The following is a 15,045-nucleotide window of genomic DNA, read 5'->3' as shown; positions in this document are numbered from 1 at the left end:
ATAATATATAAACTCGCAGCTCAATATCCGAATCATATGGATATAAAACATGAAGTACTTTTGTATCTATTACACTGAGTGAAAACATACTAGTAGTAAAAAAATTCTCTTCATGTTCTTTATAATGTCTTTCTTATAAAAAATACTTAACAAAAATCAAATTTTATAAGCTTCTGATATTTTTCTCTCAGTATTATTTATAATTAAAATTTTTGTAATTAATTATTCAATTATTTCTTAGATAGAAGAATTGTCCACGGAATTGTTGCATAAAAATGTAGATTTCAGCGCTTACCGACTAATACCTCTCGACAATAGTCTTCTGACATCGGTATGAAAATATTATTACTTTTTTTCTAATTATAAATATATATTAAATAACTGTTTTTTTTTTCTGTAGGTTTTTAAAACGGCACTAACTTATGTTATCATTTTACTGCAAACAGTGGATGAAGAATATATAGAGCCAGAAATTTAACTGTGTTATTCATAAAAATTTGTGTACTAATAAAATTATATCGAATATTATTGATAAACTTGTTGTTTAAATTGAGTAAAAATTAAAAATAAATAAGTTTATGTTTATTCGTATGTAATAGATATTAATTCACATACAATGAAACAATGTGAAGAAAGAGATGATCGTTGATGTAAAAAAATTTTAATTAAATACAAGATTGAAGTGAGATTGGAAGTAGTTGATGATAATTATATTAGATATGCTGGTGAATGAATAGCATATGAACTGGAAGCCTTGTGTTCTTTACATAAATAACTAAAGACAAGTTTAAGATAAAGGTAAATGCCATCGAGAAAAGATCTAAGGTGATCCGGGCGTGTGTATACAGCCAAAGTGCACTGTCTTCCCACAGAGAGTAGAATGTGAGACTCTCATCAGAAAGATAAAATAGGATGCCTTTCCCCTGATCTTGCTCCACACTCAAGTACTTACGCTGAAACTCTTACTAGGCGGCATCACTTCAAAAATTGCGTCACTTTTTTGCGTAACTTTTTTTCGCTTCTACGCATATTTCCTCACTCTTTTGCATAGCACGACATTGTTCCCTCGCGATACACTATATGCTATCCTGACACTCTCGTATGACTCAGTATGTATTCATGAACACCTCTGATGATTTTATCCAACTTGCTCATCTATCAGTTTGTTCTAATGAAAAATTTATGTATTTATTTATGAAGTGCATCATTTTGTAGAAGCATCTTTTTTCATTTTAAGATAGTTGGGCCCAGTAAGCAAAAATTCAAGAAATCTTCCAAACTCCGTATAGAAGTATTTAAATACATAATTTTGCAATTAAAAATGACGTTTTTACACAGGTGGTATAGGAGAAGAGAGAGAAAACCGCGAAGTTTTATTATTTTTGTATTGAAGAAATTTTAAGAATTTCACGAAAAACTAATATTACTTAGATTAATACATGTATAATTACCCTAAAAAATTCTGGAATTCTTTACCACATAGTTTTTGAGAAATCATTGATAAACTAGTAAAGTAAACAAATGAAGTCATGCGTGGAAGTAAATGAGCAATAGCCCGTAAGAGAGGCGACACTAGCGAATGAAAAAGACAGCAGTAGCATAAAGTATAGGTTGGGAAAGAACTACCTTAATGACTCAAAACCTTCAAAAGTTCTATTGGTAACATGTAAATTATTTATATTTACAGAAAAAGTGAAAATTTTTTTTTATCTTTATGCTGGTCGCCATATACTTATCGATGGCTTGATTATTGAATTCTTAACCTTGTCTTAAAGTCTATTTCTAACTTCAAGATCTACTTCTTATTTCTAAAATTTTTAAAATTCTAAAATATTTCTAATATCACGCTGTAAGAAATTTCGGTGTAAAAATGGACCCGGAGCACTTTACACGGTCATGTAATATGAAAAAAGTTTGGAAAATCCGAAAATGCACGCCTCATAATCTCATTTTTCATGATAAAATTGATTAAAATAAAATAAAAATACTTTTAAATCTTTCGCGTCATTGTCTACCCAGAAAAGAAAAGGTACTGCGCATGTATTGTAAACAAACCTTATTTACATAAATATAGGTACACAAACGATTAGTGGATTTTTAGTTTATGGCTAATTATAAATAAACTATATTGAATAAGACCGTGATCTCCGAAAGGACTTAGTTTTAAATCATACTGAAGCGTATAAAAAATAAATGGACTTGATCAGTCAAGTTTTTTGGCAGTTATCGTGAACACGCCGGTTTTCACACATAGATTTGACAGCCGAATGCCCACGGAATAATTTTTTTGATTTATTTAAAAAGCAAAATATCTTTTAAAAATGTCATAAGTGTTGAAACTAGTATTTTTCCACAATATTTATGTGTAAATATTGTTCTTCAAGTGCGATAGAAAATAAATAGAGACAATTTTAGTTCAAAAAATCGCTTGATTTTTGTAAGGCGAGTGTAGAGCACAACCTCATCCGCTTCGCTTATGAGGCGTGCAATCACGGTGTAAATGTTACATTCGTGTAATTTTAATAGGGTGTAATCTCTTTTTTTTTCTCACTATTGCGTGTTATTCGATACATTTTTGTTTAATGAGCTACAATTAATCATTAAATATTCTTAATTACTTAATCTTATCTTGAATTAATAACTATATCAATGTGACACAATAGTATGCATCTAATGACTCCAGTAAAATTTGTTCTCATAGGATACGAAATTTGTGAAATAAGTCGTTATTATTTGAATTTTGTGAAATGATATTTTTTCCTGTTGGACCTTAACTGATTGTGGTAGAAAGAGAGTTTACTTGATTAGACGTCTTTAACCTTCCGTCACTCACGGTAAAGATCCTAACATCGTTACACGCATCGTAGGGAATTGCTGCAATATTTCATAGCTCGATATTGTTGCAAAATATATTATAAACGCACAAAATATTATTTGATAAAATTCAAACCAACTATAAAAACATGTTATTTAATTAAGTTGATTCAATGTTTGAAAAATTTTTCTGTTGTATCAAAATTTTTATCATTAACAAACAACAAACACGTTTAATGTTTACTAGGTGCCTAGCAACGTTGCAAGTAAAATTTATGTTTCAACAATACACGCACTAGCGGGGAAAATTCGTAATGTTATGAAACATTGTCATTGTAAACTAAATAATAAAAAATTAAGGCGAAATACATTGAAAAACATACAGTAAAAAATTTTGCGTGAATGCATCAAAAAATTTTGTGTTAAAAATTTTTATGTTAAATATTTAACAATTTTTTGTGTTAAAATTTAACACAATAAGTGTTACATTTACACATAAAAGTGTTAAATATTTTACTGTGCATGAAGAGTCTGAGAATGTTTTTCGATTAATTATAAATCATAAGTAAATGTTTGAATAAATTCGATGATTTTCGACATATTTCAAGTAAACATCATAAACACCACGATAAAGTCCCAACGAGACAAGTTTATTTTGAAAAGTCACAGTTTGCAAGCTTGCAAGTGAAGTATATGAAAATGATTAAACTTGTAAACTTTGAATAAACTCCGAATATCTAACGTTAGCAAGTTTAAAGTATTTTTTAACTTTCATTAAAAATAATATTGTTTTTAGTAAATTACTCTTTAAAACATTAAAACCATTGATTTATTTTCATCGAAACTCTTGGCAACAGTAATTAAACGATTAAATTTATTGACATGTAATAAGAATTTTGAACTTGACTATCAGTTGTTTTTTTTTTATTTTAGTAAACTAGTAATTTAATAAGGGTTATAATATATTATCAAATTATTCTATCTACACTGTAAATCCAAGTGTTTTAAAAGTGACTACAAATGGGAATTTAACATAGGAAATTAAAACACGTGGAAGTGTTTTAAAAATAACTACAATACTTCAAGATAGGAACAAAACACTTTAAGTGTGTTTTGTTAAAACACTTGGATTTACAGTGTACATTAAAAAAACTAATGAAGAGATTAAATGAGATAAAGAATAGATAATAATGAAATTGTTTTGTCGAAAGCTCGTCAAAGCGCCGAGATTTCGTGCTTCAGGTTTTCAAAATTTGATTTGATTAATATTTTGGATGGATAGGAATTTTAAATAAATTACACTCGATGTTTGGGACAACAGGAAGAAGTTTATTGTCCCAGAGGAGGAAAAATCTGGTGAAGCCAGATAAAAAAACCTCCTCGATGATAAGTACAAGAAAAATCGTGTATGAATGTGTAATTGTTATTTAGTCAGGGCGGGACCTTAACTATTGTTGTTTAGTCAGGGCAGGACCGTAACTATAATAATATTGAACTATTCCCGTTGGATAGTCAATGTGTAGTCAGGGCGGGACCGTAACTATAATAATATTGAACTATTCCCGTTGGATAGTTCAATGTGTATTGCCAATTATAGGCGAATATTAACGACTCGTTGAGAGTCGTGTTAAATTGTATGTGTGCGTGCGAGAACCGATCAAAGCCAAGGCGGCGTGATCAACCACGGGCCGTCAATACCCAAAAAATGTGAGAGAGAGCTCGGATGTATGGCGTCTGCCCGAATTATCGCGCAAATTTCTACAAAATTGCACTGATCAGCGAATAACTGGATTCAGCTGAGTTTGTGAAGATGAATTAAATGATATTGAGTAAAGTGAAGTAAAAACGATATGACCCTTGACAATTTATGAATTGTATTGTATGCTATGTAATGTGTAAGAGCGATTGCGTAAATTACTACTGATTCAAGGGCCTCAAAGCAACTAGTGGTCCTGGCCACCGCACGAGCCAATTCGGTTTTTCCTATACGGCCCCGATCTGCGCGATACCGTTCTGCGCCTACGCCGCAACTTGACGACTACGATGACTCCCGAATTTAAACGAATTCCGGTAAGAAAATTGTTCGAGAATTTTCTAGTCGAAGCTAGAGCTAATATATAGATATAGTCATCTGATTTCGTACGCCCACGCTCTCTCTCAACAGATATAGATGTAATTGTGTGTAGCACAATACATGCATGATTTTCTACGCACACACTCGTATATACTCCATCGTATATGTACGAGTCGACTCGACAGAAATGAATGATATGATTTTTACATCTTGAGCAAATGAAGTAGAAAGAGGCAAGATGAAACTCGATTCCGATGAGAGCTTCGTGATTCTGGGAGCTAAAACACTTAGAAATATCCTTGTGGAGAAATTTATCGGCTGCTTTTTTTTTTTTTGTAAATTAAATCATTTATCTCAAACTTAATACTTCGTCTCTTTAATCAACTATAATTTCATTATTTATTAAAAATTTGTTACCCAACTTCATATTGTCTTTATCTACTTTTTTAAAATCAATCAAGTTAAATGAAAGTTGAAACTATTGTTTGTTGTGGAAGCTTATTTTAAAAGAATTCTATAGTTTATTTGATGAGTTGCAGTGTTTTGTATAGCTTTTAACTGTACTGGATTTATATATCCAGTACAGTATGGAAAAGTTACACTCTTTCATTACAATAATAATATGAAATAAATTTCAAAGGTTTTACTTTTATTAAAATATAATCATTTCCGTGGGTAATTTAATATTTAAAAAAAATGTATGAATGGTATAATTAAATTCATATTTAACCCATGCAGCTGTGGTGTAGCCATACTGGCTAGATAAATTTACTACGGCTATATTTGTTAGCTAATACAGATCTGGTGCGATGGTACTGTGGTCGTATAAAAAGTTTTATCATTTTTAACTGGCACATAATATAACTGATATGTTGGTTTTAGTCTCATTCGTTACGTAATAAATGAAAAAAAAAAAAAAAAAACCTAAAAAATAGTTGACCGGTAGGCCATCCCTGAAATTTATCGCTGTTTCGAGCTTGAAACGCTCAAAAATTTTCCTATTGGTTGATTGTTAAACTCTCCAAGCGCAAAAATTCAAAAATTATATCAAAAAAACAATAATTAAAAAACCAAAAAATTGTTAAAAAACCATTTATGAATAATGGAGTTGATTAGTCGAATATTTTCAAAGTTATTGAAAATATATTTCAAATATATATATATATATATATATATATATATATATATATATATATATATATATATATATATATATATATATATATATATATATTTGAAATATTTTGAAAGTTATTTCGAAAAAACTTGAAAAAAAAATTTTTTTTGGTTTTTATTTTTTAAATGTCTTTAAAACGACTCGACTAATTGACTTCAAAATCTGATCAGCTCGAAATCTCAATGAACACTTTTGAACGTCAAGTTTTTTATCTTAATCGTCGCAACGGCTTCCTAAGACTTCAAAATGTGAAGATCTGATGAAAACTCGTATTCTCAAAATTGGACCGAAATTTATAACTTCCTATTTTGCAAAATTATTAATTTGTGAATAAAAATTTTCAAAAAAAAACGCTATCAATAACCACTAGATTTTCGAGTTCGAAACTTCGGAATGGAAAATTTTTCGAGCGTTTCGAACTCGTACATAGCGGAAAGCTCCAGGAATGCTCCAGGAAAGCTCCAGGCTTGCAGAGTTAACTGTTTTTCAGATTTTTTTTCACTTTCTGTATTTTCTTTTTAGAGGATTATTTTTTAATTTCTTTAAAAACTTTATTTTCATTTGTTTATTCAAAAGTATACCGCATTTTTTTTTTTTTTTTTTTCATTACGTTAAATTCATTCTCTTTTAATAGTTATTGAACTACTTCAAATCCAAATACGTTGTCAAAGTTAGTGATATACGATGCAATGTTGGTCGGTTTCCACGTACGTAATTATCTTACCGTGAATTCTTCCCAGATCTCAATACGAGAAATCGAGTTTATATTTATTCCTCTCTATTCTACTATCTCGGTAAAGCCGTATTGTTTTCGAATTAATTCACCTGAATAATTTTATTGTTTTATGGAAGATAAATCGATTAGTTTTTTTTTTTTTTTTTTTTTATTATTAATGAATAAAAACTCATATTAGTTGAAATAAAAAGCTACTTCAGGAAAAAACTTGATTTTTTTCGGTTTGGAAATTTTAATTTACTCTGTCGAAAAAAAAAGTAATCACACTGAAAAAAAAATAACTTGAATCAAAAGAAAAATTCTTGGACCAAAAAAATATTTTTGAAGAGTTTCATTGTCTTGAATTGAAATGAAAAATTCTTGAATCAAGTAAAATTTATTTAAATCAAGAAAAATTTCTTAGTTTAAAAATTTTTCAATTAAAATTCAGAAGATGAAGTTTTTCAAAATTATTTACTTGATCCAAGTTAATTTTTTTTTCTGTACAAATTTTCTATTTTATAATTGTTTATCAGTTTCCTTCAAACCTTTATTAATTTCAATATCTTACTGTGTGCCGGGTTTTACTCAAATAATATTGCAGTTCGAAACTAATTTCACACAAAACGGGCAACTATTTAAGCTGGACAATTACCCGAGCAATTTATGGCGGGTGTGAGTAAAAATAAAATCATAGAGACAGTTTCTTTGCTCTACCATTTACCATCGATTCATTGATGCACTATTTTTTTGCATTATTATTCAACTGAACGACGTAATCAGTAAAAACAATAGAAAAAAGTAACGATAAAGATAAAATTACATCTTTGAAACGCGATGGCGAGGCGGTTAGTCTTTTTAACCCGCATTTCTCTAACATCAGTATACTTATAGATAAATGATGATTGGAAGGAGCCCAGAAAGAATCGAAGTAGCGAAGAAGCATGATTAAGGTGATGAACTTGGACAATTTTAACATTCTCACCAGACCAGTAAAGAGAGTACTTACTGAACTAGTTAAATAAAAAATTTTGTAAAAAAGTGGAAGTGCTAAAGTAAAGTTAGAAAAACATGAACAAACTGTCTGAGATTTAGGCAATTGCAAAAACTTGTTGTGACTTTCATGAAATCCGGAGGACGCTCTGAGAAACTCTCATTGCAAATAAGAGATTCGTTACTGCATCAACTTCAAATATTCCACTGCTTTAATAGAGATTTCTTGTTTTTCTTGGATGTCATTTCATTACTTTAAAGATATTTTTTTAACCCGTCCTTCCCTCAGCTAAACGGCTGGTTTATTCTTCATCTCACTTTACGCTACATCAAAAGACTTAGTTGACTTAAGAAATATGTATTAACTTTACTGCAAGTTTTCACCTTTCTTGATTAAGAAAAACTAAATAAGCTGCTACTGATTAGAAATATTTATTAAGTTAATGATGGTGTAATTCATAACATCCATGAAACAATTTTCTGATATGACTTGGTTCAGAAATTAGTCATATCAGGCCATCTATAATTTTTCGACCACAGGTAGAATTAAAGGTTTTCAACGAAGGGGACATAATCGCTGAATTGTCGTTTTATAAGAGAGTTAAATTCAAGGTTTTGAGTTCTAGAATAAAAATCGTTTTTTTTTTTTTTTTTTTTTCTTTATTCTGAGGAGAAGAATTCTCATTTGGCTTTTTTTTTTCTATTTAATCAATTACTAAATCTATTTTTGTTCGAAAAATCTCAAAATTATAATAAATATATATATGATCATATCGAAATAATTTTTCACGGACAATTAATTCTTATTCTAATTTATCGATTCTCTGATACACATAATTATTTTTCTGCAAAAATTAAATGCAACACACTAGTAGCTTTTAATAAAATAAATAATTGAAAAAAAGAAGAAATTTGACACCACAGTAAAAGGTTTAAAGTCTTAGTCAACGTCGTAGGTGAAATAGCGAAACATGATTTAGACAGAAACTTACCAATGTTCTCGACTCCAAGTGCATTTGCTTTATTTTCCTTGCTCTTTTCATCCCTGTTACATACATCTCCGGTGTTTTTCCACCACTTGTCATAGAGAATTTGTATCACGCCTTTCTCCTGTAACTCGAGAATAGCGAGGGATATTTTGTCCCGCCACGGAGAACCTAAACAACAAAATAAAAATCCGGTTGAAAAAAAAAAAGTAATTACTACGTTGTGCAATTAAGATAAATTACTTGAATAAAATTTCCAGTTAAAAATACAAATTAAAAGAAAAGTGGAGATTTATCTGAGACCTTTTGGAGTAGCTATTCCGTATCCTTTGCTATCTAGTAGACCACCAATTTGTGTAAGGTTGCAGTCTCGCTGAACAGCATAGTCAAGCATCGTCGATTCCATAAGAAATGCATAGTTTCCCTCCAATACTCTTTTTATTCCTTCTTCATACGAGGAGACGAATAATGAAGACCTTTTTGCTTCCATAAATCGCCACATTTTCTGGTAAATCCCTATTTTGGAATCCTTTGAATAAAAGTTAAAATACGGTACAGTATTATTAGAAAAACTTAATGCTCTTGAAAACACTAAGTAATATTCCAACAAATTTCATAATTTTTTACATTTAACCTGAGGTTAAGACAAGAAATTTATATTTAAGCCAGATTGAAAAATTTCTTTAATTTGTTTAAATATTACCTTTTGTACAGTGATTAATTTTTACCCGAAAAAATGTCATCGTGCTTCCACCTTCGAGCGTTCCGTAGGATATTTCGGTTTGTTCAGCAAGATCGGCTGCATTTTCAATGGGAGTTATCATTCTCTCGACCGTTAAAAATGCAGCAAGATTCGCCGTGTATGATGATATAATAATGAGAGTAAAGAACCACCAGATTCCTCCTACGATTCTTGTGCTAGTTGCCTATCAAATAGATATTAATAGTTTAATTTTCCGTTGGAAACTCTGTTAGGTACCTCATCATAATTCAACGCATGAGAAAAGATAATTTGATTATTAAATTGTTACAAAAGAAGTTAGTCTTCATGAAAAACAATTTTTTTTTCACAAAAAATTCATAAAATTTTTCTAAGTTATTTTAAATATTGGAGCGGCAGAGAGGCAGAACGAGGTCGATTTTTTAATAAAAATTTATTTATAAAAACTCTCAGTACAATCTCTCGAATTAAAAAAAAAAATCTTTTATTTAATAAACTCTGGATATAAATGAATAATCCAATAAAATGAATAAAATGTTTTATATTTATGGAATAAAAATTTAATTTACAGGAAAAATATTGAATTGATTGACAGAAAATTGAAAAATGTACAATACGTGAGAGTTTGTCCATGCGTTAAATTAAATGAGGGTCAGTAAAGCATACAAGGTTTACAGTTTTTAATATGGGAAATGGATGTAATGATGATAGATATTATTCATCATTCATGATTCATCATGATTATGGATTTAGTTGATGACTTTTAATTTGTTGAATTGAAATGAAAAGTAATTATTAATAAAATTATTCGTTATTGACTGAATATTTTTACAGTGATAAGCAGTACTAAATTCCGAGCAAAAAAATAACAAACATCTCCTCTTAAATCTTTGCCATTTTTTTATAGTAAATATATGACGGGCAAAACCAGTGAATTTAACTCTAAAAATGGTGAATTATTTATTGCCGGCTGTGCTTGACAAAATAACTAGTTCTTTAGTAAACTGAGGCTCAGTTGTACGAACAAAAGTGATACTCTGGTTAACTCAGCTATCAATCTCCTCAGCGTAAGAATTGTAAAAATAATTTGAATCAAGCATCAAACATATTTTTAAATTACCGTTTTGATAGCTTTGTGAGAATGAAAGTTTTTATTTTTTTTTTACATTTTTTACTTGAGCATTACCTTTGAGGTATTCGTTTTTCAATTTTTCTATTTTTTTCATCTTAATAATTTTAATTAAAAAAAAAAAAAAAAATAGATAGTGCATCATTTCGTATTTATTTCTCATGATTAAAAGTAAAAAAATATAAATTTTAGTAACTTATATTATGCGACAATAAACTAGTTCATTCACTGACCAACGAATATGACCTAAGGTACAAAAGACGTAATAAATTCAATGGAATTTTTCTGTCAAACTGTGGCTACTAAATTTAACGTTCATAAAATTGAATTAAATGTATTTGTATGAACCCTTTTGGGTTATTACTCTTTGTTGAAAGAAAATTAGTTTATTTTCCCGAGGTGAACCAATTTTGAACTATTTGAAATTTGAAATTATTCATGATTTATGTAATGTAAAACGCGATTAATATTAATGCATAATTTACACAGTTAGTTCACTTTATTTGATTATTTTTTCCAGTATGACGATGCAAAAATAAGCAATGACATCCCCACACATACACAGAGCCGGTTAGCACCATATGTTGTACAATGCATTAATTATGTTGTTTTAGAGAACTAAAGAAGACGTATTTGTTAAATTAAATTTTTTTAGTTTTTTAAGTAGATTGTCGATATTATAAGTGCCTTGAGGATACAATTTCATGGTACGCTAGCCGAAGCTAATGAAATTATTTGAATTCACTCGCGCTTGCGATTCATTTTCGACCTCATTTATTCTGCTTCTTGATTGCTTTCCATTCGCTCTGCTTCACATTTTTTTTTGTCTTACTCAGCTATTCTCTTTAGAATAACCTTTTTTGTCACCTTTTTTATTCATTAGGGAATAAATGTCTTGCTAATAGTGTAAAAAGATATTTCAATGGATGCTTTGTATTAAAAAAAAAAAACAAGTTCTATGATAACAACAATTAAATTATCCCATTGGAAGTTTTTTAATTTTAGAATATGTTTGTGTTTTGTTGATTTAATATCGAGGGAATTTGTAAAAGTAATAAACGGGAAAAATGATAAAAATTCGAGTATGAAATTCTTTTTAAGGCATGTGAACTCATTCATCTCTTGACATTTTTTGTTTTTGCCAGACGAAATATATATATATATATATATATATATATATATATATATATATATATATATATATATATATATATATATATATATATATAGATATACAGTTTTTATCATTCTGAATGATACTTAAAAAAAGTCACACAATAGAATATGCAACTATAAAGAATTTACGTAAAAGAAATTATAAGAAAATTTCAATACAAAATATATTTTTTTACGCGACATTACAATTGTCAAAGCAGATTATTATTAATTTACGTATTTAGATTGAATGTAAATTAAGAAAATTAAACATTAATTTACTTAATTGATACAAATGTCATTTTATCACTCTCAAATAATATAAAGGTAGATATATCGTCGTGTAAATATTAAATCTACAGCGGATTTTGGTACTTTATTTACTTGGCATGAAAAAATTTGATGTTGATTATAATAAGCCGCATATGTTCATATTTATCTAAGAAAAGTAAGTTAGAATAGGAGTGAAAAGATAAGAGGGATTATGCCAAAATGAAATAGGAAAATTTATTCTTTCAATGCTATAATTTTGAACAAAAAATATCTTCTTAATATTTCACTCAGATAATTTTTAATTCTCTAATATTTTGAATGTTATTTTTTCCAGATCAATTTTCAAGTTTTTATTCAAACTAGGCTACATAAAGAGCGTAGAAGAAACCTCTAAAAAAATTTTTTTAATGGTTCATAAAAGCTCATTATACCTTTCATATTTTCATTTCGGCTATTTAATCCTCTCAGGTATAATAATTTAGTCAACGTAATTATAACGAAAAAAAAGTAACTAGAAGTAATTATAGGCTTGAAATTATGCTACGACGTCTCGTTCTCGATGATGACAAATGTATAGTAGCGTCAGCTATGTCCAAATCCACAACTTTTAGAGTTTAAACTTAAAAATTCTCGGTGCTGCCGCCTCTCATGGTGGCGCTCCGTATCACTTACTCACTTCATATAGTTTCGTTGTGTCCAAATAACAACACCGATAATTTTAACAACTTACAAAAAATTATTATTAATTAAATAGTTTTTTTGTATATTTTTAACTAAAAATAATGGCGAAGGACAGAAAAAGAAAGCGTTCACGATCCAGATCAGATGATAGAAAACGTGGACGTGAGGAGGACAAAAAATGGCAAGGTATGCAGAAGCAACTGGATAACCTAACAAAGGTTGTTGAGATGCTTGCCTCCCGAGAATTGAATAAGGATCAGGAGAATAAAAAACCGGAGGATAATCAAAAAGATTCAACTCCAGGTAGGATATGTTTTCTTTTTTATTAAAAAAAAAAAAAAAAAAAAAAAAAAGTCTGGCCATTTACTTGAATATATTGCGTAGTGTCAATACGACTAACGCAGGCCCAACACGGGCGACTAGACAATAAGTCAGAGCAAATAGCTCAAATTCAATACGAATTTCCTAATTTGATTACCGGCTACATAATAAATAAAACCTTCACAATAAGTGTTGATGTTTTATTGACAACAATTTGTTCTTTGTGTAGATCGAGAAGCTCTCGAGCAATCAGCATCCGATGAGGATAATCAGCAGGAGGAAACGGCTGATGAAAAAGTACTTGAAATCCTACAGGTGCCTCCCACCAAAATACAACCAGAAGAAACTAAAAAAGAGACGTTGTCTCTAGATTCGGAGGTACTAAAAATTCTGGGAGAGGATCCTAATGTCAAACCAGAAAATTCTGTTGAGTTGCATACAGAAATAAAAAACCGCTGGAAGGCTTGGATGAAAGAAGGTCTGTCGGATGAAATAAAGAAAAATTTGCTTAAAAAATATCCGCGAAAAGGGGATTTATATACTGAACCTCCAAAAATAAATTTGGAAATTATGGGAGCTCTAGCGGAAGTTACCAAGAAGAGAGATCAACATTTTGTCGAAATTCAGGAACAGGTGGGAACGGCAATTATTGCAGTGGGGTCTGCTATGTCGATACTGCTCAAAGATCCAGACGAAGAAGTTGATGAATTGAAGCTGTTGGAGTGCCTCAGTGATGCTGGAAAGGTATTGGCTGAAACTTTCCACCAGCACTCGGCAGCTAGAAAAGCATATATTACACCAGTAATGAAAAAGAGTGTCAAATCCTTGGTGGATTCAATCCATTCAGAAGAATGGCTTTATGGTGACAAGCTGGCAGACCAAATTAAAGAAGCAAGAACTATTGAAAGTGCTTGTCAAAGCTTGAATGGGACTGATAAAACTCCCAAGAGACCGTTCTCAAGTTCTCAAGCCCAGGGAAACTGGAAAGGCCCGTCTGCCCCATACAGACAGGCGGGCCCAGTCAATCATCGGAAATTCTCGCGCTTCAAGTTGAGAAATCAGAGCCGCAGAGGTCAGATTTCATCGCGGGAGAAGAGCAGGGACTCCAAGGACCTGTCGAAGAAATAACTGAGGTAAGAAAGCTACCCATAGGCGGTAGATTATGTTTTTTCCAGAGAGAATGGAAAAATATAACGACAGATAATTTCATTCTATCTTTTTTGAAAGGATACAATATCCAGTTCCAGAATATGCCTCAGCAAAAGGCTATTCCTGAGCAACGAATTAAGTCAGAAAATGAGGAAAAATTAATTGAAATAGAAATTAACAAACTTCTCAGTAAAAAAGCTATAGAAAAATGCGACGCTGTCGAAGATCAATTTATTTCATCTTATTTCTTGGTTAAAAAGCCGGATGGTTCTCATAGGTTTATATTGAACTTAAAAAATTTAAATAAGTATATTACAGCCCCTCATTTTAAGATGGAAGACATCAGAACTGTAAAAAATCTTCTGATGTTAAATGATTTTATGGCGTCTATAGACCTCAAAGATGCCTACCTTCTTGTGCCAGTTGCCAAAAGTACTAGGAAATACTTGAAGTTTATTTTCCGGAACCAAATCTATCAGTTCACGTGTCTCCCTTTTGGTTTGTCGATAAGTCCTTATATTTTCACCAAGTTGATGAAACCAGTTGTGAATTTCCTGAGAGAGAAGGGTTTTTTGCTAGCAATTTATCTTGATGACATAATTTTCATAGCGAAATCTTATGATATCGGTCGGGAGAAAGTTTTATGGGCAAAGAATTTTTTACAAAAACTTTTACAAAAGGGTTTGTCATTAATAATGAGAAGAGTAGCTTAGTCCCTGCACAAAAATGCAAATTTCTTGGTTTTATAGTAAATTCAGTTGACTATACTATTGAACTAACAGATGCAAAAAAGGAGCACATTAAAAATCTTGTTGCTAAATTTAAAATAGGAAGAGAGTGTAAAATTAGAGATTTTG

The 15,045-nt window shown here is 30.2% G+C and overlaps 2 protein-coding genes across 2 annotated transcripts in view; one reads left to right on the top strand and one right to left on the bottom strand.

Annotated features, from left to right (window-relative positions):
- LOC141530710 (glutamate receptor ionotropic, kainate 2-like) overlaps window positions 1-15,045 on the bottom strand; it is a 243,848-nt gene that overhangs the window by 21,016 nt on the left and 207,787 nt on the right. The window contains exons 16-18 of the mRNA XM_074247986.1: window positions 9,488-9,685; window positions 9,063-9,288; window positions 8,766-8,930 (exon numbers count right to left, since the gene is read on the bottom strand). Of these exons, the coding sequence (XP_074104087.1) occupies window positions 8,766-8,930; window positions 9,063-9,288; window positions 9,488-9,685 (589 nt within the window). The remainder of the gene's footprint in view (window positions 1-8,765; window positions 8,931-9,062; window positions 9,289-9,487; window positions 9,686-15,045) is intronic.
- On the top strand, window positions 11,963-14,175 carry LOC141530713 (uncharacterized). The gene is made up of 2 exons (XM_074247992.1): window positions 11,963-13,021; window positions 13,269-14,175. The coding sequence occupies exons 1-2, from the start codon at window positions 12,820-12,822 to the stop codon at window positions 14,165-14,167; spliced, it is 1,101 nt and encodes a 366-aa protein (XP_074104093.1). The 5' UTR covers window positions 11,963-12,819; the 3' UTR covers window positions 14,168-14,175.

This window comes from Cotesia typhae, unplaced genomic scaffold, assembly GCF_013202065.1.
Source record: "Cotesia typhae breed Kobodo isofemale line unplaced genomic scaffold, CoteBio_Ctyphae contig_5, whole genome shotgun sequence".
In the NCBI taxonomy this organism is placed as follows: domain Eukaryota; kingdom Metazoa; phylum Arthropoda; class Insecta; order Hymenoptera; family Braconidae; genus Cotesia; species Cotesia typhae.
Note: the sequence above shows the minus strand (reverse complement) of the source record. Positions and strands in the feature narration are given on the sequence as shown.